Source organism: Metopolophium dirhodum, chromosome 4 (assembly GCF_019925205.1).
Source record: "Metopolophium dirhodum isolate CAU chromosome 4, ASM1992520v1, whole genome shotgun sequence".
Taxonomy (NCBI): domain Eukaryota; kingdom Metazoa; phylum Arthropoda; class Insecta; order Hemiptera; family Aphididae; genus Metopolophium; species Metopolophium dirhodum.
This window is the reverse complement of record NC_083563.1, coordinates 30,979,047-31,005,269: the sequence shown is the minus strand read 5'-3', so window position 1 is coordinate 31,005,269 and position 26,223 is coordinate 30,979,047. Positions and strand designations below refer to the sequence as shown.

The following is a 26,223-nucleotide window of genomic DNA, read 5'->3' as shown; positions in this document are numbered from 1 at the left end:
TCTTGTGAGATCGAGACGATTCTCACCTTTATACATTAATTAATTGAATACAATATAGTTCAGATGAACTATAGTTCGATTATCGAACTATTCTATTTTTTTATGTATATAATAAATAAATATATATATAAGACAATAGGGATATAATTTATTTAATGACATTTAATCTGTTAAGTGACGGGAAGTTTTTTTTTAAGTATACTGTGAGGTCTTGGTGGTCCATTTAATATTCTACAGGTAAATAGTATTAAGTTTAATAATTTTTAAATTATAAGCACTAAATGTTAAGTTAAAAATTATGAACATAACCTACAAATTAAGAATCAGATAAATTGTATAAATGTGAGTTAAATAATATAGTTTTTTTCTGTAAATTTATACTTCATTAAATACACGTGGTTATAAAAACATTAAATTTCCTGAACACGTGTATATTTGTATTTAAAATTATTCGTAATCTGAAGGTCAATATGTATATCAATTAATCAAAAAAATATTAAGAAAAAATTAAATATAGAGGATTTTCGAATATTCATATTAAATAATTGATTAAAACCAATAAATACCTGAAATAAAAGAAAAGCGTATCCTTTTGGCGGAAAATAAGACTTGCTCTCAGCTTTGTGAGGCCAGTCGACCACCAGTTGACCGAATCTGCGGAAACTAGCTGTGATTTCATCTAGGAGATAAATAAAACACAAATGAGCTTTCATCGAGAAAAATGTTCAAATAAAATCGAAACTGTTTATTTTTTGAAATTGGAGGCAGGGTAAGAAAATATAAACGAACCTTCGTCGATGTCCGGTGGCAAGCCGCCTACAAACACTTTCCTGGAAAACCTTTCGCTGCTTTCCGATCCTTGACTGTGGGGCGACGACCGAGACGGCGATGTCAGAGCTTGCACGGATGTATCGATCAAATGCGAACCAGGGTCGTCTAACAATCCCGTTTGATCTTCAAGTGTTTGAAAGAAGGGCGATTTACCTGAAAAAAAAAATAAATTGTTAAAATTACCTTTCTTACTCACACGTCACAAATATCATGTATATATATATATAATGTACAGGGTGATTCACCAAGCATATGCTTATTGCTTATCCACATTTTTTCATTTAATAATAAATGTATTAAAATAATTACTGAGATTTTTTCCCGAGGTGGTACAAACTTCTGTTTTTCAAACGAGAATCCCCATTTTTAATTTTAATTTATTATTTTGAAAATGTTGATTATATCTATACCTACTTCAAAATTCGAATGAACGAGTAATTTATCAGTTATTTAAATGTTGATAACTAAGGATAATAGTCCTTAAAAATGGTTTTAAATTATGTAATACCTACTGTATCTAGTATATTTATTATATACTTAGAGCATTTTTATAAATTGTAAATATTGATAGATTAATATAAATTATAAAAATTTTCCACATAATATCATAGCCCCCGTATTTTCCAAACCAATATTATCATGGACCTATTATACTTAGTAGACATACAAAGTTAAATAACTCGAAAACTATAAAACGTTCAAATTTTGATTTTGATTGGTACGTCAGAAAAATTATCAGTGTTGTTATCAGTTATAATTTACAGTGTAAAAGAGGTAGGGAGGAGCTTAAAATATCTGAGGAATTTGAAAATACGGTTTTGAAGTACCTATAATTAAAATTTCCAAAAATCAGGTTTTTAATAACTGCACATATTATTGAAAAGGTAAAGGGGGTGAGCATGTTCGGTGAATCATTCTGTAAGTACATGGATGGTATACAATTAGACAGGACACATGAAAAAAATAAATAAAAAAAGAACGGACGTTACACGATTGTTGTCTATATGTTAGAGCAAACTGTTCGTCGGATAAACGAAATACATATATACCTAGCTACATTGCATGGGTGGCCGGGTTTGGGGGGGGGGGGGGGGGCGTGCATATATATTACACAAATCTCCGTGAGAACCGTATAATATAATATATACATTTATTTATATATTTTGTGTACACGCGCACACGCGCATTCACAAAAGTATTTTCGTAAACGCAGCGGAATAGAAAATGTGTAGATCCAATTATTAGCTGGAGCTTCATTGATGAATGAAACGACGTATTATGTCGATATAATATATACAAGCGCACAATAGTATATATTATGTTATACACTATTAATACATAGTATAACCCTCGATTAAACGTATCCAAGACGTTTTGCGGAACACGGAATTTCATCCATACACGGACACACAATATTTGCCTATCTATATATTGTATATAGGATATATTATATTATACCTACGCATTTAGGTATTCACGGTATATGATATCATATTATAATACCTATAAAATATAAATAATACATTTTATAGAGTTGTCACTTCCCGCTCCTCTCCTGGGAGAAACGTTCAAACAGAAAATATTAATGATACACCCGACGTTATTCGACAACGACGTGTGAAGGATCAAGCGATTTTTTTCCCTCTCTCTGCTTATATACAAATATACACGCCGCAGTGTACGAATAATAGGAATACATTACATGGATTCAGATGCTGACAGGTCTCGAGGACAGATCTGCAAGGGATATATTATTATGAGGACGACGAAGACGGGATATCATTCATTCATACATTTATATATATATATACGTATATGGGCACAACAATGCGGTTTGGCTAACGGAAATAATATAATAATAATAGTAATATGTATATGATGTATATCCTCGACAACCTCTCCACAGCAGCACTGGCGGGTTAGTGCGTGTCAAGTGAGAGATGACTACGTATATAAAAAATACGGGTCGCGATGAAAAATTATATTATTGCCACAAAATCGATGATATAATAGCGAACAGTGGGCGATTATTATACGTATAACCATATTATTACTATTTAGTATAGGTATTATGATGATCATCCATAAGTCTTTAAACATCAATAAATATATAAATAAATGCACTTTAAACATTTGACACACCTCAAAATGTACCACTTCCATATAATAGTGCTTGCGCATATAAATATGCCATTGCCTACAACCCACTTAAGCAGCGACGGTACCCCTCCACCCACAATCGAGCAAGAAACACAACGACACGCGTTTTAATCATATCATTATTGGCGCCCAGTTATTTCAACTACACCGCGAACGGATGCCATATACGCATTATTCGTATTGATTTCGTGTAAGTTGTGCGAACATTGCATTTTCATATTCGATTATAATTATAGCTGGTTATTAAAGACGACCGAAAGTATGCATTTAATTAAATTTTATATTTTAACAGGTGACTTACAGCTGCAGCTATCTCCCTCTACAACAATAATAATAATAATCGGGGTAAATCACTTTCAAGTCTAGAATAATTATTTAGTTTGATATTGAGTACGAGAGGCTGACCTCCCTTGCTGTTTGAAAAATGTTTCAAACAGGTGCGTTACCCTGGCACCCCAAGGTCAAATTTTCGACTTGAAAACTGTTGGGTATTATGTTATTTGTTATGTAACAATTTGTAACCACAAAAAAAAATTTTGTAATCACACCGGTACCCCCGAAAAACCACTTTACAAGTTCCGGGTGCCAGGGTAACGTTACCCCGGCACCCCGTACAACAAAAAATGAAAATTTCGACTTGAAAACTGTTGGGTATTATGTTATTTATTATGTAACAATTTGTAACCACAAAAAAAAATTTTGTAATCACACCGGTACCCCCGAAAAACCACTTTACAAGTTCCGGGTGCCAGGGTAACGTTACCCCGGCACCCCGTACAACAAAAAATGAAAATTTCGACTTGAAAACTGTTGGGTATTATGTTATTTGTTATGTAACAATTTGTAACCACAAAAAAAAATTTTGTAATCACACCGGTACCCCCGAAAAACCACTTTACAAGTTCCGGGTGCCAGGGTAACGTTACCCCGGCGCCCCGTGCAACAAAAAATGAAAATTTCGACTTGAAAACTGTTGGGTATTATGTTATTTGTTATGTAACAATTTGTAACCACAAAAAAAAATTTTGTAATCACACCGGTACCCCCGAAAAACCACTTTACAAGTTCCGGGTGCCAGGGTAACGTTACCCCGGCACCCCGTACAACAAAAAATGAAAATTTTGACTTGAAAACTGTTGGGTATTATGTTATTTGTTATGTAACAATTTGTAACCACAAAAAAAAATTTTGTAATCACACCGGTACCCCCGAAAAACCACTTTACAAGTTCCGGGTGCCAGGGTAACGTTACCCCGGCGCCCCGTGCAACAAAAAATGAAAATTTCGACTTGAAAACTGTTGGGTATTATGTTATTTATTATGTAACAATTTGTAACCACAAAAAAAAATTTTGTAATCACACCGGTACCCCCGAAAAACCACTTTACAAGTTCCGGGTGCCAGGGTAAAGTTACCCCGGCGCCCCGTACAACAAAAAATGAAAATGTCGACTTGAAAACTGTTGGGTATTATGTTATTTATTATGTAACAATTTGTAACCACAAAAAAAAATTTTGTAATCACACCGGTACCCCCGAAAAACCACTTTACAAGTTCCGGGTGCCAGGGTAAAGTTACCCCGGCGCCCCGTACAACAAAAAATGAAAATGTCGACTTGAAAACTGTTGGGTATTATGTTATTTATTATGTAACAATTTGTAACCACAAAAAAAAATTTTGTAATCACACCGGTACCCCCGAAAAACCACTTTACAAGTTCCGGGTGCCAGGGTAACGTTACCCCGGCGCCCCGTGCAACAAAAAATGAAAATTTCGACTTGAAAACTGTTGGGTATTATGTTATTTATTATGTAACAATTTGTAACCACAAAAAAAAATTTTGTAATCACACCGGTACCCCCGAAAAACCACTTTACAAGTTCCGGGTGCCAGGGTAAAGTTACCCCGGCGCCCCGTACAACAAAAAATGAAAATGTCGACTTGAAAACTGTTGGGTATTATGTTATTTATTATGTAACAATTTGTAACCACAAAAAAAAATTTTGTAATCACACCGGTACCCCCGAAAAACCACTTTACAAGTTCCGGGTGCCAGGGTAAAGTTACCCCGGCGCCCCGTACAACAAAAAATGAAAATGTCGACTTGAAAACTGTTGGGTATTATGTTATTTATTATGTAACAATTTGTAACCACAAAAAAAAATTTTGTAATCACACCGGTACCCCCGAAAAACCACTTTACAAGTTCCGGGTGCCAGGGTAACGTTACCCCGGCGCCCCGTGCAACAAAAAATGAAAATTTCGACTTGAAAACTGTTGGGTATTATGTTATTTATTATGTAACAATTTGTAACCACAAAAAAAAATTTTGTAATCACACCGGTACCCCCGAAAAACCACTTTACAAGTTCCGGGTGCCAGGGTAAAGTTACCCCGGCGCCCCGTACAACAAAAAATGAAAATGTCGACTTGAAAACTGTTGGGTATTATGTTATTTATTATGTAACAATTTGTAACCACAAAAAAAAATTTTGTAATCACACCGGTACCCCCGAAAAACCACTTTACAAGTTCCGGGTGCCAGGGTAAAGTTACCCCGGCGCCCCGTACAACAAAAAATGAAAATGTCGACTTGAAAACTGTTGGGTATTATGTTATTTATTATGTAACAATTTGTAACCACAAAAAAAAATTTTGTAATCACACCGGTACCCCCGAAAAACCACTTTACAAGTTCCGGGTGCCAGGGTAACGTTACCCCGGCACCCCGTACAACAAAAAATGAAAATTTCGACTTGAAAACTGTTGGGTATTATGTTATTTATTATGTAACAATTTGTAACCACAAAAAAAAATTTTGTAATCACACCGGTACCCCCGAAAAACCACTTTACAAGTTCCGGGTGCCAGGGTAACGTTACCCCGGCACCCCGTACAACAAAAAATGAAAATTTCGACTTGAAAACTGTTGGGCATTATGTTATTTACTATGTAACAATTTGTAACCACATCGGTGCTTCGGAACTACTGTCTTTTTACATTCATTATTTAGTTCGTATTTAAATTAATTGAAAATTGTATGTTTGAATTATATGCTTACCTGAGTCTCAGAAGTTGAATAGGATTTTTTTTCTAAATTAAGATTTTAGAACCAAACTCAATATCTTATGTCCAGTTCAGTTGACAATTTGAACCATTCATTTTAAATTCAAAAAAAAAGTTTTCCATCTATGTTTGTGGTCCCTAAATATTGATTTCTTCCTTTTATATATATTATATGTATTTAGTGTTTTTCAATATTTTGGAAGACATTTATATAGATGTGTTTACATTTCAATTTTCAAGTATCTAGAGTTTAGACCATTGTTTTTGAAGTTATGAATGAATAATTAAAATAGTTTTCATGTTTGGACAAATTTTGAATACAATTTTACACTTAGGTTGTACAAAACTCTAAGTTAAAAAAAAATTGTATCCAATTTTCGATGGATTTCCCAAATTGTTGACAAACTATTGATTATTGCTGAAATAGCCTCATTTTACTACCAATTGAGAAATATGAGGTGATATATTTAGATCTAAAGAGAAGTTTCGATTAATACAATTAATTACAGCAATATAAATGTATACTAAAAATATATACTTAGTAGTATGAACTGACAGACTATCGTTTTAATTTATATTGATTTACCTGTAATTTTATTTATTTAATTTTAGTATACTTTTATATTATTTACATTGAATACAATTTTTATAGTTAAATAAGTTAAACTTATACTTTACTAATTCACTCTAATTTTCAGTAAAGTGTTCTTTAGCATTATTTTTAATTAATTGCTAATAATTGTAGTAAGATAACTATGTTTTTTTTTATTTTACATAAATGTCACATGCCTGTTGAGCACCTCACGTATTAATTGGAAACGGAATATATTTAAATAAAAATTAATTCGAAATGTTGACGTTTTATATTTACAATTTATTTTGAATACAATAGCATTTCAATATTTTCCTTCTTTTTTGTATTTAATGATATGCCATCTCTGAGATCATCATACACTTCCCATTGGTCATTTGATCTGTATGCAAACGCTTTATAGTGTCCTGTGGTCACTCTTAATCCCCACCGGTCTTGTCCACAAAACCCTATAGCTCCTCTCAAAAAATAAATATCATTAATTTTTATTGTTTTTGGAATATCATCTAAATACAAATGGACTTCTCCTGCATAATTGTTTTGGATTGCTCCTATATCACTCAGATTGGATATGCTTATTGATGCTTCTAGATCTGAGAATATAGAACAATGTATAAGAATTAAAATGATTAAAAAACATAAATTTATTGATTTTCTTTATCTTTATTTAAAAATGTATAAAGTACCTGTAGGTAATGATAGTAGTTCTATCAACAAATGGTTTTTTATGCTGGCAGTTATAACTCTCTCACTTTTGCAGCTTTTACACTCAATAAATTCCTTATCTAAGAAGTTGTTAATATTTTCTTGAATGTTTATTTTCCCCTCATAAGCAGTCAATGATATTACTTCATATCTATTGTCTAAAGAAAATTCTGGACAGAAAAGATCGGGTTAGGTTAGGTTCGGAACACCGGTTAACTTGTATGTATGATGGCATACCTTTTAACAGCTTATTGGCTGTTGATGAAATTGTATCCATTGCATCCATTAATTTAATATTGCCGAGGTAATCTTATATGAGTACCTCCTAATTAATTATGACCATTTTCATTTGACCATCAAATATAGCTTGCTCTCCAATTATGAAGCCATGTCCGATATCGTATAGTATATAAAATACTAATCATACATATTGTACATCGAGTTTTTCGGGGGTACCGGTGTGATTACAAAATTTTTTTTTGTGGTTACAAATTGTTACATAATAAATAACATAATCCCCAACAGTTTTCAAGTCGAAATTTTCATTTTTTGTTGTACGGGGCGCCGGGGTAACGTTACCCTGGCACCCGGAACTTGTAAAGTGGTTTTTCGGGGGTACCGGTGTGATTACAAAATTTTTTTTTGTGGTTACAAATTGTTACATAACAAATAACATAATACCCAACAGTTTTCAAGTCGACATTTTCATTTTTTGTTGTACGGGGCGCCGGGGTAACGTTACCCTGGCACCCGGAACTTGTAAAGTGGTTTTTCGGGGGTACCGGTGTGATTACAAAATTTTTTTTTGTGGTTACAAATTGTTACATAACAAATAACATAATACCCAACAGTTTTCAAGTCGACATTTTCATTTTTTGTTGTACGGGGCGCCGGGGTAACGTTACCCTGGCACCCGGAGCTTGTAAAGTGGTTTTTCGGGGGTACCGGTGTGATTAAAAAATTTTTTTTTGTGGTTACAAATTGTTACATAATAAATAACATAATACCCAACAGTTTTCAAGTCGAAATTTTCATTTTTTGTTGCACGGGGCGCCGGGGTAACGTTACCCTGGCACCCGGAACTTGTAAAGTGGTTTTTCGGGGGTACCGGTGTGATTACAAAATTTTTTTTTGTGGTTACAAATTGTTACATAACAAATAACATAATACCCAACAGTTTTCAAGTCGACATTTTCATTTTTTGTTGTACGGGGCGCCGGGGTAACGTTACCCTGGCACCCGGAACTTGTAAAGTGGTTTTTCGGGGGTACCGGTGTGATTACAAAATTTTTTTTTGTGGTTACAAATTGTTACATAATAAATAACATAATACCCAACAGTTTTCAAGTCGAAATTTTCATTTTTTGTTGCACGGGGCGCCGGGGTAACGTTACCCTGGCACCCGGAACTTGTAAAGTGGTTTTTCGGGGGTACCGGTGTGATTACAAAATTTTTTTTTGTGGTTACAAATTGTTACATAATAAATAACATAATACCCAACAGTTTTCAAGTCGAAATTTTCATTTTTTGTTGCACGGGGCGCCGGGGTAACGTTACCCTGGCACCCGGAACTTGTAAAGTGGTTTTTCGGGGGTACCGGTGTGATTACAAAATTTTTTTTTGTGGTTACAAATTGTTACATAACAAATAACATAATACCCAACAGTTTTCAAGTCGAAATTTTCATTTTTTGTTGTACGGGGTGCCGGGGTAACGTTACCCTGGCACCCGGAACTTGTAAAATGGTTTTTCGGGGGTACCGGTGTGATTACAAAATTTTTTTTTGTGGTTACAAATTGTTACATAACAAATAACATAATACCCAACAGTTTTCAAGTCGAAATTTTCATTTTTTGTTGCACGGGGCGCCGGGGTAACGTTACCCTGGCACCCGGAACTTGTAAAGTGGTTTTTCGGGGGTACCGGTGTGATTACAAAATTTTTTTTTGTGGTTACAAATTGTTACATAACAAATAACATAATACCCAACAGTTTTCAAGTCGAAATTTTCATTTTTTGTTGTACGGGGTGCCGGGGTAACGTTACCCTGGCACCCGGAACTTGTAAAATGGTTTTTCGGGGGTACCGGTGTGATTACAAAATTTTTTTTTGTGGTTACAAATTGTTACATAACAAATAACATAATACCCAACAGTTTTCAAGTCGAAAATTTTACCTTGGGGTGCCAGGGTAACGCACCTGTTTCAAACGTATACATAGTGGCATGTTTTGTTCTGTGCACTTTTATTTAACGAGTCACGCGGGTGACACAAAAGAGTAATGCGCACACATGTATTAATAATGCTCGTGTCGACCGTCATCCCTTCCTCGTTCGGCTTTTTATATTAATCGTCATTATATCGTACGCCAGCTACTTCACACGTAAAATAATATTTAGTGCTGGTCAGCGTACATAATTCACGTAAGTTTAACACAGAAAAAAAACCGACAGAAGAACACGGTAACCCATCCTGTATACGAACAAAGCTCAGACTACTGTATAACAACTGTTTACCTGCGGTCCCCTCTATATACCTACAGAATTTCTCGCGACGTACACGACAACCTCTTATATATACATATTATATTATACATACGACCCTTGGCCCGCGTCCACAATATCGCCTCAGGTTTTTTCTTTACCCTTTAAAGTGTTGAACCGTTTTGACGGGTGTTGTCGACGATGTTTTAAATTCTCTTTGGCGAACGTCCCCGGCGCTCTATACCTATACACATCCATCCCATATAGGTACGCGCGGTACACAAAAGGACCGTGTATTTGAATTTTAAATCGTAAACTTGCACATAAATCGATTTCGAAATTTTGACACATCTAAAAGTGAATCCCACTCGTCGTAATATATACCTATACCTATACTATACATAGTATTATGATTTATACATATTATTATGTTGTATACGTGCACATATCGGGTTGGATGACGTTCTCCTCCGTATAATATTAATATAAGGTGTAGCGACGATTACGGCTGTCAACGTGGACGACTTACAGCTGAAGTATGCGAATGCGTATACGATATTTTAATTACGCGTAATATATGAAAGTATGCGCTGAATAAGATAAACAACTATATTATTATGGTTCTAGCTAGTTAGGGAATTTATTCATATTTTTATTAGGTGCCTACATGAGACAAAGATATGTATAATCATAGTGCTTAATCGAATACCTTTAGCTATCCTTTATACACGCTGCAGACAGAAGCACCGTACGTACTACCTATATATTTGAATTTTAAATCGTACATTTTCGCCTAAATCGATTTAAACACTTTGACATAATATGACATAATAAGCGCCAAAGATATAAAAATGTCACTGTAGCACCAACGATATTAAAAATGTATATATAAGCCAAATATTATACCAATACTAATATGTGATACATTTCAAAATATTCAAAATTCGTCAATAATCCATAATATTATAAAATCGTAAGTCAATATTTTTGTTTTGAAACGCATCTATTCGTAATTAATTGTTTTGTGCAATTAACGTTCGCGTATAGATTAAGCGAATGTTTAATATACGTAACTGTAAGTATAGGCACTTACAATGTAATACTATTATAACACTAAACTCTGACCCTCTATCGCAATCAGATAATACATTTGTCGATTATATACATGATAGGTAGTTCTAAATTTAATATCTGGAATGGAGCACACATTATATGTATCCGGGGGGATTTTGAACTTTTGTACGATACGAATTATTTTTCTTGTCTTATTTTGGCGATATATATATAAATATAACTATAACTTCCACCGTTGTGTTGTACTCGAGCATTGGTGACGAACTTCTCAGTAGGTATAATTTTATTTAGGTTCATATAAATGGAACCTGCAGAGCACGACTGTTGACTGCAGCTGTGGTACGGTATTTTAATTACGCATATTATATATAATATAATATGTATTAAGGCATATACGCAGAATAGAGTAAACATACCAAACTATATGGTTCGAGCTAGTTGGGGAATTTGTTTTTCGTATTTTAATTACTTACATGAGATAGTATAAAGGTGCGTATAACCATATAGTGCTTAATCGAGTATTTCGCAACGCTTGATAAAAAAAAAAAAAACGTAAATACATAATATATTAATATATACGAAAAGTAAAAAATAAAAAATGAAAACCATTCCATTCCGAGGCACCATAGATAATACAAAGTAGTAGTAATAATATAATATGTAAATAGGTACACGACACCACAGTGTATTACACTCAGCTGTTTACCAATGTTTTACGTTACCTACGATGATAACGTGCGAACCGGGTCATTATATAGATTGTGCGCGAATACGGCATTTAAGCGCTTTATACATTTTCGCAATATAAATCTAACCGAAAAACTACACATAATGTACACACTATATATAATATATTGTGTACTATTTGTACAATATGTAAACCGTGTCCCAGACAGATGTTACATAATGTTCAGAAATAATTTTCATTTTCAAATCCCGTTCGAGTACTTTCGAGGAATTGTATTGCAATGCGTTCGATACTTTACACTTTAAAATACATTATACAGCGTATACGCGCTATAGTATACACAATCTCCAAGACGCGTTGTTTTAACGGTCCTTATATAAAAAAAAAGAATAATAAAACGTTGAAACAAATCTAAACATTTACGATAGTGCGCAAAACAATAAATAACGCGACACTTGAATATAAAATAAAATAAATATATAATAATATATATAAGCATTATATAAATTATATATTACAATAAGACAATTATAAGTGCTCGGTATTAATATTGTAAAGTTTTCCCATCGTTTTGATATGCGCGGCAGGGGGAAAAAACAATAATTAAATGTAGGTAAATTATTTCATTAAAAAAAAAAATTTAAAACAATAACACGAGGGTATAAAAATATTACGATATATATAGGCCATTTATAACAATCATCTATATAAAAATATCTACCTATATATGGGTAAATATATACCTACGCGAAGAAAATGGCCGTGATTGTTTTTTATTTACGTTTTCAAATATAAGTCGGAGTAAATATTTCACAATAAATATTTATTATTTCATTAGGATGGAATTAGTTCATCATTTATTTTCACCTCGCATCCGCATTATTATCGACGCAGCGGAAGGACAAAAATGTCTTCAAAAGATTCTTTTATTACAGGGAAAAAAGGGAGAAACCAGTATGACAATGCCAGGTCAGCGGCGCCGCGGCTGCGCGTGGAGAAAATTTAAAAGGAAGAAAAAAGTTTATTATATACTGCGAAAACGATTGCTTCCGGTTAGGATATTATTATATATAGTTTTATATCCAGTTGCACCGAAACGTATATATATATGTCCAGGAGCTATGACGCACGCACTCATTACTGTAAAAAAATGCGTTTTTTACGACGGACTTTTGTTCACCATGTCAACCCCTCTTCTCCTGGCAGGGGCTTACTTTCCCACCGTGCACTTACGTAGCAAGTATTACGCAACAACCGTTAAGTCTGTGCATTTATAATTTTCGGTGCATAGGTATACCTATTACTTGGGTCCGGGAATAAATCATTTTAAGTGTATGAGTTGCGTCCCGAAAAAAAGGTATAAAAAAAGGTCATAGCGCAGCCTATACTTATGTCGTGCAGGAGTAATAATATCCTGGTCGCCACTAAGTTTTTAATATAATATCATAAACGATATATTACGTTACGACACATATAAATAAATGCAAATTGCTCGTGTGCATTTTCAGTATAAAGTCGATACTAATACATTTTCATTTATATTTAAATTATTTTTAAAATTTTATATTAGGCAGTGCCTATATAGATTACATTTATTAATTGTCAATTGTCAATTATAACTATAATCACAAACTTTTATTACAATGTAAGGTCTATATTATGAATGAAAATTGAAAATTAAATAAGTACATTTTTAACTACAAATTGAAAAACGTAGGTAAACTATAAAGGGTAAAGTTTTGGGGACGCAATCTCGTTATGACTATAATAATTAGAATATATAGCAGGTAGGAAAAATAATAAAGCCAAGTTGCGTCCCCAAAACAGGGGAACTCAAGTTACCGGTTGAATTTAATACCAGCAAAATATATACCATTTTTGGGACTCGAGTATTCGTGTGCAGCATATAAAATGTTTATTCCATTTAATTTGTCATTATTATTCGCATTGCCCTCATAGTTTTACACAATATAGAACGCGTTATTATGCGTGTGCGCCTTTCGTTGCAGTAACATTATATAGCTGCTACTATTGCCACCGGGCGCACGTAAACCGCAGCTTTTCCAATACGTGTTGTACACGACCGATAATAATAACAACAACTGTAGGTAATAACAATAATAATGATGATAACAATGCAATGAAAGTAAATTTAATATCGTATTATTATATTCATATGCACAAGGAGCGCGCGATAACGGAACCAAAGGCCAGAAGCGGCGACGTTAAATAAAATAAAAATAAAAAATGTTTTAATTAAATGCGGAAAAAATTTTAAAAAAACGCACCTACAATGCAGAACGGGTCTGCACGATTAAGTTTCTCGACATCAATACCCAAGCATAATATAATATGTATATTGTTATCATGACGTATATATTGTAACAATAATGTCCGTGTACGGTCCCTGTGCCCCGAGTAATACAAATTATATTTTCGTGGGCCATAAATATGCACGCAGTTCGACGCGTAACCCGCCGGCTATATTGAAATATTATATAATATTGTACATCGGTACCTATATAAAGAAATATCATTACCTATATTACCTATATTACCTAACCGTTAAAAAGTACAAGTGCCTATGCGTAATTATCCTGTGTCGACGCTGAAATGGCATAATAATATCATGCCGATATAATATTTTATTAATTAGGTAAAGGTACCTACTTTCAAGTATAAAAGGTAAATCATTTATTTTAGGCGCGTAGTGTAATTTTATTTTAAAACAATCTCTGTATAAACAACACACCATGAGTATTGTTTTTGAAATGTAATTTTCGATTAAAATTATTACGTTAAATACGGGAAAACAACGACATATTTATAATATAATAGTCGGGGCGGAGAGTTGTAATAAGTTGGGATGCGTAATAACAATTTATACGACAACACTAAAATTCGAGTTCGAGATAATTAATCTCGGATTCGTTTATAATGCTGCAGTTTCGCATAAATAACAATAATGTTATGATCTCCCATGCAAAATATGTATAACATTAGTATAAACGCACACTATTTATAGTGATTGTGTGTGGCTGTATCGCCGATTCGCATTCAACCGACCGCGTTATACATATTCAGAAATTGTAAATCTATAATACCGACTTACATCCCTTACAAGAATATAATATATATGTTTATGGCGACCCACAAATATATAGTATATTATATACCATTTTAAAGCGTTGTGAGTAATAATAATAATAATAATAATAATAATAATAATAACGTAAACTCCATTACATAACACCACTTTATATTAGTGAACCGTCGAGGGACATTCCGTATATAATATGCTATATATTTTATAATATTTTGAACGTGATTAATTTAAAACGAGGGTTTTTTTTTATATATATAGGTAGGAGATACCTATATTTTATATATATACTCTTTGGAGTAATGAATTTTTCAAACTCGAGATTTTACGACGCAATATCGCACACAGCGGTTGCTACGGCAAACGTTTTAATCGAATTTGTATTGCTCCTATCCGCAGACACACTCACATAATATATATTATATTATAAATAAATAAGCGACGCGTATAGTATATTATATAGTTGAGTGTATAAAATGCGCGTATTTGCCCGATAAAATATTAAGTACGTTCGTGGAGCGAATTATTATTATAACGTAATATTTATTTTACACGTTTCGGAGCTAAGTATATACCTAATGATATAATATGTACGGACTGCGATTATAATCTCAGCGTCAGTCTATGTACATTGTACATACACATAGAGAGAAAAGAGTGAGAGAGAGACAAATGCCGCAGGCCAGAGGAATATAATTTCAATAGACCGCGAGTAAATACATAATATTACCCGTGTATTGTAATATACAATTATTTACGATTATAGAATTAATATAAACGCCTCACACCACGTGTATGATCGACGAAAAAAATTCTAGACGGGTTTCGTGTAGGGCGAAATAATAAAACATAATAATTTGTAGGTACATTTATTGAATTTCACGAGCCAGAACTGTACAACACATTACATAGGTAATGCCTATATTATTATGTAATAATGACTGTATACGCGATGTACTTACGCAAACTGGAAATGTGATAAAAAAAATAAAACCCAAATCGGATCGCTTTGCACAGCTATAATAACAACACGACGACGTCATAGGAAAATGATGTGAAGTATGAAAAAATAATTGTTGAACCTAATAGTATTAATAAATAAAAATAAAATGTATTATACAACGGGTGATCAATTTAAAGTAAGGCACTCCTAATTTCAAAAAAAAAATTAAGTTTTTTGAAAATGTGTTTTTTATATAATCTTAAGTCGTTTAAAAACAACATTATTAACTATTTTAGATTCTGAGCGGAGTGAGGAAGCCTAGTGGTTTTACAAAGGTGTTTATTATTTTTTTTTTTATATCCTGTATACAAAATTTTTACCAGAAGGAGTGCTTTGATTTCAACATATAGTACCATATCTTTTAGCAAATAGGATCAATATGGTACTTTGGAGAGGTAATTTTTCGATTTTATTAATAGTTATTTAATGCAACGGGAAAAACCACCGAAAAATTACGAAAAACATCTAAAAATGGGATTTTAATTTGTAACGCTTTGGATATCACCATGGAAACGAATATAAAATAATAATATTATAATATTAATTTTACTTATAACAGTATAAAATATCCAGACTGACAAACCGTCTCCGCTCAGAATCGTTTTTCTTATACAATGATATTATATCATTGAATTAAAGTTTAATACAATCCATTATACAATGACCCATTTGTAACCTACTGTACAGCAGAGCGACATTCACTTACCCGCTTTTTTTTTTACTGTTATACTTTTACGAAAACGTTAATTTTTATTCTTCATTCCAAAGCAGAATATTTTTGAGGGTATTTCGATGATAAACAATAATCACATTTTGGACGAGTAATTTACGAGTTATAAATATTTCAATTTTAGATGGATGGAGTTAAGTGGTACAGGAATACTTCGCAAAATTCTGGTCCGCTACTCCGCTCATCTAAACTTAAATCACTTAAGTATAATATTAATAAGCTACTATTGTCTGAATTTTGATTTGTGGACATCAAAATACTACAAATAATATTCTATAATATTATTCTGTTACGGATAAGAAATTAAATATGTTTGTTGTCATTCAAAAATCTTAAAAATAATAAAATAATAAAAATCCAATTATGAAAGAGAAAAATTATTTTCACAAAGGTTAGCGTTTTGTTGAAATAATGAGTGTCTTGCGTTAAATGGATCACCTCGTATATATCAAAACATCGGGCAAAGTATACACAGACCGGGAAATGTTTACATTGTCCGATAGTCTACTTTGCCCGTAACATTATATAATATATATATATGTGTAGAAAGATTGTGAAGGGAGACACAGAGAGAGAGAGAGAGAAAAAGACGATCGCGTAATGCTCGCGATTTTATTTTTTCCTACAGAAAGCTAATTCACGTGCAGGCGGCTGCGGAAGCTGCTGCAGTGAGCAGAGCGGGTAGACACGCGCGAGCGAGAGGAGTGAAGAGTAGGAGTGCAGCCGATCGGGTCGTCTCCGGTCCCGTTTCGCCGCCGCCTCCCGTCCTCCCACCGGCCACAACCGCGGCCGCCGACAACGACCAACCCAATCGCGCAAAAGCAGTCTACCGCCGCCGCCGACGTGCGCGCGGCCGTCAAAGACGACGGTATTGCGTGTGACCCACTCACGCGCGCGCACACCCCTCCGACGGCCAGACGTAGCAGCAGAGGTCAATGACACACGCACGTGCGTATGTATACTCTCCGCCACCGACGACGCCGCCAGCCACCGCCCACACCACAACCCCCTGCACCGGGGTGGTGATGGAGCACGTGCCACGGACGATCGTTTCCCCTCTCTCTCTCACACACGCAAAGTTGTGTATACTGTATATTATAATGTGTGTATATGTCAACGACGCATATTCCTACCTGCTGCCGAGCACAGGCACAGACACACCACTTTCTGGTAGAATAATACCTCGTCCGTCATATTTTTTTATAATATTATGTAATATAGCCAGTATAGGTAAGTACATCGTACACCACTACAATTATAGTATAAACTTATAGCTCATCCTTCCATCCACGTCAAAAACTATTTACAGCCACTTGCGCCGGTGGATGGTGACAGTGTTTTTTTGGATTTTAAATCGGTTGAAATTGCTCGTCTTATAAACCGTAACCATATTATAGTACCATATAATTTCATATTATGCAAAAAAATATTTTTTACAGTAAACTACGTCACTGATGAAATAAAACATATCGATCATATTATATAGTATGTATTAAAAGATGGATTTTTTTATCAGTGATTCAAGTCGACAGACGGTGGCAGATGATATTAAACCCTATAATTACGCATTTTTGCAGCACGATCAACTCAGCTTTGAATGATTATGATTCAAGAATTACATACTGCTGATTCCATATTCCGTACAAACATCAAAATGTTGAGGAAATTATTTTGTCTCGAAAAACGAAAGTAAAAGTATCGGTGGCTATTGTAATAATAGTACAAACTATAGTAAACTTTTAATAACTATTATAAGTTATAACTTATAATGTAAAATGTAAAATGTACAGACTATATGAGGCCATATAATTTATCTGGTAAGAATGTAAGATTACGAAATAATGTGTTTAAAAGTATAGCTCCGCAGCCAATGTATGGTGGAGTTTATCAATAACACAAACATAAACATGTAAGTACCAACAAAACAAGTGCCTTTTGTGAATATAAAATATTACCGTGTATACACGTGGCCAAATCGACCGTGTACCAAAAAGTTACCTAATACCGATTTAAGTCATAGCTGGTACTCTATGTGGCGACATGTGACCAACTTGTCAGAAACGTACGTACCCTCTAACAGTAGAGGGGGAAAGGGCCTCTCGTAACATGAAAACTAAATTTCAACAAACCAATTTATGTAATTGATCTATACTTATGAAAGTTCTAAAAGCGGATTTAAATTTACTTTTATGTCTAGTTGATCAACTTTCCCAAATTGTTGATTTTGTTCCCTTAAATTTTGTATTATACAATTTTATAACCTTTCAAAGAAATGAAAATGAAACCAAAATATGGGAGTGTTGATCTTAAGCCGACTATATAGGTCACACATTTGTCACATAAAAATAACGAATTGAAATTCGATTTTAGAAATATTATCGATGAATTGCATACGTTGGAAATGTGTTATCATATTAGAAACGCGAGAAAGCGTCAACTATAGTTTCGAACTAACTTCAAAATCTTAGTGCAGATATGATTATAATATTATATTATAATTTATAAAACCATATTAAACAAAACGTGTAACACGATTTTATTAAAATTTAACAATACGGAGCACCAGAATGCAGTTAAAAGTATGTTTCATATTAAATAATATAAAAATTTTGTAACCGATTTTGTAGTGATGGGCATTTTTACTTATTACCAAAACATGTTCAGTTAAAATCAAAAACGTAATATATGAAAAAATACAAAAAAATACAACCAATAAACTGGGTATACTATAGGTAGGTTTATATATATTATATATTATAATGAGTACCTACGAATATCGTATGAGAAACCGTCATTTTCTCCACTCTGTGCAACCCAGCAGGGTAAAGTTTATTTGAATTTTTTCGCTACCACAAAACTCTGGCACAAGACCATAGATAATATAAGAATGGATAGGACATAAGAACTTATCACATGAAACTTTAGTGATACTATTTTTAAGGTTATATGGGGCAAATATTGATATGATGATTGATAAATAATAATAAATATTAAATAACATAACTTTATTCTGTAATAACTAATAACATTATTGATTAATTAATGATATTTAACAATATTATTCTATATTCTAACAAAGTTTAGAGTAATTTTCCAGGCACAAGTGGCACAACAATCAAAATACAAACTGACAAATATCTAAATATAACTGACTATCATGTTATCATTATTATTTAATAAAATAGTTGTTCACATAACCTTAAAAAGCGCCATATCGTCTTTCTCTATTTACGTTCTCTCTTCCCCAAAAAAGCACACAGCCCCATATGGAACTGGTATAGGCATGTCCTATCCATTCTTAGATTATCTATGACAAAGACAGCTTGAACGTCACTCGAGAATTATTTCATAGAGATCGGTCGAGTTATTTTCAAGATATGCGCACGGCGTGGCGTGCGTTTCCGAGGAGCTTGGCGTAGTATTAATTTAAATAGTTTTGGTTTATACTATATATACTGTCGTTTAATCGTTCAACAACAAAAGGAGAGGAAATATATTTTACCGTGGGTTGTTTTTCGGCAATAACAATCAACGGTTTCTTTGATATACTTGCTGCACATAAAAGTTTTCAGCAAAATCCCCCGGATAATCCCTTTGCGGTAAAACGTTTGAAGACGCCACGGAGGATTTCAGTAAAATTATTCTCGTTTTTAATAATAACCATAAAAATATTGCCACACAGTTCGGTAAACAAGTCGCAATGAAAAGTTTTTCACGAGAACCGTTATCAACCGCAGACACGGTGTCACAATCGTAAATTATCGTTTTATTATGGTTATATACGCATTCATTCAATAATTTATTCGCAATAGAAATCATAATAAATTAATGTCAGACTCGGTTAACTGAAACGAAAAAAAAACGGCAAATTAATTAACATGAGTTATTGTGTTCAACGATATGGTAAGTTTCATAAAATATGCGAATGAAACAACAACGCATATATTATTATACTGGGTCATTTTTGCTAACTCACATTTTTCGGTCAATTTGTGAAAGAATAATGGGTTTGAAACATTTTTTCCAGGAAATTTCAACTCATAAATGTCGAACATTGAACCAATAAGTATAGTTTATTGTGATTGATAAAGGTATTTGGTTTTAAATATTTAGTTGACGTGACAACTGCAAGACAAGTATAGGAGAAGGTACGCCTACTAAAAATGACTAAACTTTCTGACATTCGATATACTAATATTTTAGGTACCTTCATAAAATAATATTAAATACAAATTATGTTTCGCATAGCATACATTAAACAGACACGATAAAAATAAAATGGTATAAACAATATGTAGTGAAATAATTTGTAATAAACCACAACCATTCAATATTATATTATATATGGATATGAAAATATTTCCTTTTTGTCAAAAACATGAAAAATGATCGTAAAAATGTGTTTGGCGTGAAAAAAAATCGCTCTGCAATAATAGTCTCGCGCGGACGACTACGCGCGGTGGTGTGTTCTTGCATCATAAATATTGTTATATAATATTATTATTATCTGTTTATTGTACGAGAAAAACGTCAAACTATAATATAATATATTATGTCTTTTCGGAATAGCGTGCGGGCCAACAGCAAATTGCCGAACTGCGCGCATATTATACACTATCAAGAGAAGAAGATCTAGGCACAAAAATCCTTAACACCGTGCCCGATAAAGGTGTCTTCTGCATGACGTGTCGTGGACGTGGGACGATATTATCTACGTACTATCATATTGCTCTGAAACTTAGCCGAGCCGTTTTCGAACCGATTATATACAAAAATAAAAATACAAGGTATTCCTTCGTACCTTTCTATGTCCTCTATATTATATGACACAATTCCTGAAACCGTTAACTCACTCTACGTCCTGCGTATAATTCATAAGCCTGCGTAATATTATAATGTATATTGTAAAACCGTGTCCTATATATAGGCGGCGTTGACAGTATTGTTAATACGGCCAAATAAAGCGCTTTTCGTTGGGAAAAAAACTTTTCCGGTACTTAAATCATACCCGCGGCGAGAACGTTGCTGTTTTTATGGTTACTATTATTTTATTTTTTATGATTAGTGATCAGGTTCAGGTGTTTATATTCGGAACGACCCATCATAAATCCAATTCGCCGCTGTTTATGAAATTCGGTTACATTAATTTTATCGAACAATGTATATATAGGTATATATAGGTACAAGCGGCGCTCTACTCCGCTATTACAAAGACGCCTAGCGAGAAATAATTAAAAGAAAAAAACATTAATCTTTCGGCAGAGAAGAGAAGAGAAGAGAAGAGAAGATTATATTAAACGGGAGAAAATTAAACGATCACGCCATTTTCAGACGAATAAACTTTAAGAAAAATTCTAAAATTATCAGGGAATTTAAAAGAACTCACACAAGGTTATATATTTTATTATATATATATCGTAAATATTCCGAAAACCATTAAGGATGTAGGCACGTTGGGAAAATGAAAAATGCGATAATTAACCAAACTATTAATTAAAATAAAAAAGTTTTGCTAATAATGATTTAATTGATTATACATTGCATTTACTCCTCACAATTTGTCATTAGGTAAATTAAGCGCTACGGAAAGATTTTGTAGTTTAATTTTTACACCATTAAATCGATAAATAAATTATTAAAATATACTGCACTCATGTTTATGATACATTTTACATAGGTATATATTTTAGAATTCTGTGTACAGAAAAACAAATTTAAAGACAAACATCACGCCTAAATATATTTCACTCATTATTAATAAAAATATTTATATTTTCACGTTATTTTTGTGGAAACAGTAATGAATACGTTGCGGCAGTGCTTCCGTGTATGTACTGTTATTATACGCTGCAGCATACTTAAAAATAATATTAATAAAAATATTATCACTATATATGAGGATGATGGTATTTCCTTTTCCTGTCATCCGAGATAATACATCAACCTAAACTTCGCTAAGTACCAGCATTCCCATTTGCATAATTGCTGGTACGTCGTTTGTGAAAGTTCAGACACTAACGACGCCATTACAGGGTTGGCAAGCATTAAAATGGCCGCTGCACACACAAAAATTCTCGGACTTGCAGATAGAGTGGCGGCTGTTGGAGGGGATAATGGGGGATGTGTATATGGGGATCGTTTTGTTTTCTTTTGATAACGTGCTAAATGTTCATCAAAGTATATACGGGTTTTTTGTGCACATATAAAAACGATTGGGAATATGTACCTACCTTTGAGTAACGTCATGTTATTTATATTATAATATAGTACACATTTGTCAAATTAGATCGTCATGACGCGTACTTATGATAAAATACGTTCTACGATATTAAGTCGAAGTGAAACGAGCGGCAATTCATATACCACGAATTGTCATAGAGAGAGCTGTGGTTCTGATAAAATATACTTATAATAATTGAAAACATAATATGATGTTTGAAAGTTTCATTTGGAACTTTTTAATACGTATACGCACAAGAGATGAGACAATATTTATATCCAACTTTTTTACGTAAGCAAGTATAACAGTATAATAGTGTACCATTATTGTGATCACTGCTCGCTTTATCAATACCATTCGAATTCCGTCTATAAATACATCTATATAATATATTATTAAGAAACATTAATAAGTGGATATAGTTTCGAAATGGGGGGCATTGCAAGAAGAGTTAAAATGTAGGTCAAACAGTTCTTATTACAGGACCCTCTTAATGACGGTGGCCTGCAAACAGCAGAAATCAGACCCAAAAGTTAAAAGTAACAACCCATTATCGAGTGTTTTGGGTTTCACAATAAAATATATATCCACAATATTATATAATATACGACACAATAGCACATACATGTGTACACCACACTACTACTGCGATCAGCACACAAACACATATATAATGTTATAGAGTTTTGATTAATTTCTTGTTTTTCTCCGGGCGAGCGCAGTGTGCTAATAGTATATAATATATACCTACGCTATAAATATATAGTAATAGCAATAAGCTAATAATTTATGATCAATGTATAAAATATTGAAATATGAAACATATATAAAACGTAGAAAGCGATTTTGGCCAGTGCGCATCCCCGGCATCGGTCACTAGGGGAGCACGGTTATATAATTCATATTATTATATAAATCTAAATAAATCCAAAAAAAAAAACAATCTTCGGCAAACGTTTCGACCAGTAGTACTCGGCAGTCAATCACGTGCCTACCTATGCATAACACGCTCGAAAGATAGTTCAATTATTATGAAACGCATTTTAAGCACTTGACGGTGCGCATACTATATAATATACGATATAGTAGGTATATTAAACACGTTCAAGCGCATACGTCATACTTGTAATAATATTACACAGTTGATTTATGTAGTAATTATAAAGTATATTCCTCGAGTTTTGCCCACGCCATATATTGCGGTCGTGAAATACGCAAACACTCTTTTGTATTCAGTTTTGTTTTGTTTTGTTTTTTTTTTTAATAAACGACACGATAAATAATGAAAACTTTAAAAGCTCGCTCAAAGACACACAGTATTAAAAAAGGACCACCGAATTTCCGGTTTTTAAGCTCCCGTCGTCTTCGTAGAAGGTACACACACATATAAAAGTCGAGAGTTAAGTCTTAAAACCCTAAACTTAAAATCGACTCAACTATACACGCACATCTATAATAGGTATATAATATAGTATAAATCGGCGCGGCTTTTCTAAATATTGTAGTTTTTGTTTCGTCTATATCGCAGATTACAAGTTATACAGACAGTTTATTTCTGGTCCGTTCTACCGGGAAAATAAAAAAAATGATGATATACCTATCTGGTATCTAACTTTTGTCGCAAAAGACCAAAACGTTAGAAACAGTTAAAGAAAGATTGTAAATAATGTATAGACTTCCCAAATATATGATGATTTTTGAAAGCAATTATTTTTTTTCTCTTGGATAACTGATTTATTTTTATTTTTTGAACGACGTATAAAATACTATAAGGTAAATTTAAAAATAAAAATAAATACATTTTTATGATATCAGCTGTACCTATATTGATTTAGTACAAGTATAGACTTTTAGCAAGTAGGTCAATCATTATTTTTGATTTCATATATGATATACCGACAGTGTTGTCATACAATCGAGTACCTATTACACCAGTTACACTTTATACACATTTAAATTGTTTAGATATAAAATTTGTGTGGTAGAGACGTCGCGTGATGTTTTTTAGGTATCACTTTTAAGCTTATCTAAACTATAAATGAGCATAAACGATACACTATTGCAGTATATATAACACACGATATTCGTTCAAACATTCCAAAAAAATATTCATAAGGAATCGAAAATATAAATCCCCCAATGCCCCCATTCACGAAAACGGAGGTATAGAAAAGGTTAAAAAACAGTATTGCAGATATGATTGCATAGGTAGGTATTATTCCAAATCATATACAAGCCATATATGTTAATCATACAATGTCAAATATATACCGAAAATAACAGGTGATTTGATTGAAAAACTAAAAATAATGATATTTTACTGTTTATGTTCACGTCAGCTAAACGTGTTGGTAGTCAAGATAGTCAATAATAGAGTCATCGCGTTTATGCTGTTGTAAATAGTTTAGTGTAGTGTATTTAATATAGGGCTTTGTGGGAGGAAATATTTTCGTGCGACTAATGAGTGCGACGATATAATAAATTAATAACGGTTGGATGCGTACGCCATTAAACTATTATTTATTTTGTTTTTTTTTCCATTCCACCCCTCTGTATACAGTAATATAGTTATAATACACGACCGTATATACGTATAATTATATATAAATATATATAGTTGTACCGACTATAGTAAATAATGCACCGACATCGGCAGAAACGAGCGAATAATACCGAGCTACGATACCGATTAATCACGAACGATTTGGCATAATTATTATGATTTTAGTTCGTTTACGACGTGATATATATATATATTATACTAAAATTATGTATAATATCCGTGTAAACACAAATAACGCGATATTCGTTACAAAACAAAAAACTTTTTTCGGGACAAACGGCAGAGAGTATATCGCATGATATATAATATAATATATGCACATGATGTCTAAATTCTATATACATACGAGTTTATAGGTACCTATGCTATATTTTTTTTTATCGGAGCCACTAAAAAGATGGCCTTAGCGCGCCGGCATCCTGAATTCATTTATCGTTCTGACCCCAGAGAAAAAATGTGTGCTTTTTCCAACGTCGTCGATAATTTATGTTACACTGCGTTTAGAGGATAATATGTACCCACGTGTATACACATACATTACGATATGCGTGTGTACAACCCTTAACCTTTTATTCGTATTGGCGAATTTAACGAACGGAAGACCTTATAGTTACGCTGCGCGCGCTTTGCATGAATCGATCATAAATTATTCAATGTCCATGATACCCCTAGAATTTCTTCGTTGTTGCGTCTACAGTAAGCGCATTTTTTTTCTTCCACGCGCATAAACAACAATATTATAATGGTGATGAAAAAAACACAAAACGAAAAGCGACGCGAATTTGATCGTACCAGTTTATATATTATATATGTATATTGTATATTGTATACTGTAACACTAGAGTGCACGCCACGCGTGTTTGGCAAACGAAAAGGTTTTAAAAAGTACCTATTTTAAATATAGGTTCGTACCCATCGCGGTATCGAACGCGAGCAATGGTGATTTTATCGCGCGACATACATAGTCCTTCTTCGGATATATAAAATTATATTATATAGATATATA

General features: G+C 33.2%; 2 protein-coding genes across 3 annotated transcripts in view; both read right to left on the bottom strand.

Annotated features, from left to right (window-relative positions):
- Window positions 1-26,223, bottom strand: part of LOC132944017 (cytoplasmic polyadenylation element-binding protein 2-like) — a 183,555-nt gene that overhangs the window by 8,341 nt on the left and 148,991 nt on the right. For both annotated transcript variants that reach the window (XM_061013225.1, XM_061013226.1), the window contains 2 exons: window positions 790-984; window positions 567-679 (listed from right to left, as the gene is read on the bottom strand). In XM_061013225.1, the coding sequence (XP_060869208.1) occupies window positions 567-679; window positions 790-984 (308 nt within the window). The remainder of the gene's footprint in view (window positions 1-566; window positions 680-789; window positions 985-26,223) is intronic.
- Window positions 5,763-8,002, bottom strand: LOC132943661 (uncharacterized). The gene is made up of 3 exons (XM_061012684.1): window positions 7,592-8,002; window positions 7,336-7,524; window positions 5,763-7,242 (listed from the first exon to the last, which is right to left on the bottom strand). Exons 1-3 carry the CDS (start codon window positions 7,638-7,640, stop codon window positions 6,932-6,934), a joined length of 549 nt encoding a protein of 182 aa, XP_060868667.1. The 5' UTR covers window positions 7,641-8,002; the 3' UTR covers window positions 5,763-6,931.

What these genes read in the sequence shown, in the direction of transcription:
- LOC132943661 (XM_061012684.1), bottom strand. Translation starts at nt 7,640, where the DNA reads ATGGATGCAATGGATACAATTTCATCAACAGCCAATAAGCTGTTAAAA. An exon ending in AGCCAATAAGCTGTTAAAAG is followed by an intron (nt 7,525 to 7,591) that starts GTATGCCATCAT and finishes TTTTCTGTCCAG; the next exon opens with AATTTTCTTTAGACAATAGA. An exon ending in ACTACTATCATTACCTACAG is followed by an intron (nt 7,243 to 7,335) that starts GTACTTTATACA and finishes CTATATTCTCAG; the next exon opens with ATCTAGAAGCATCAATAAGC.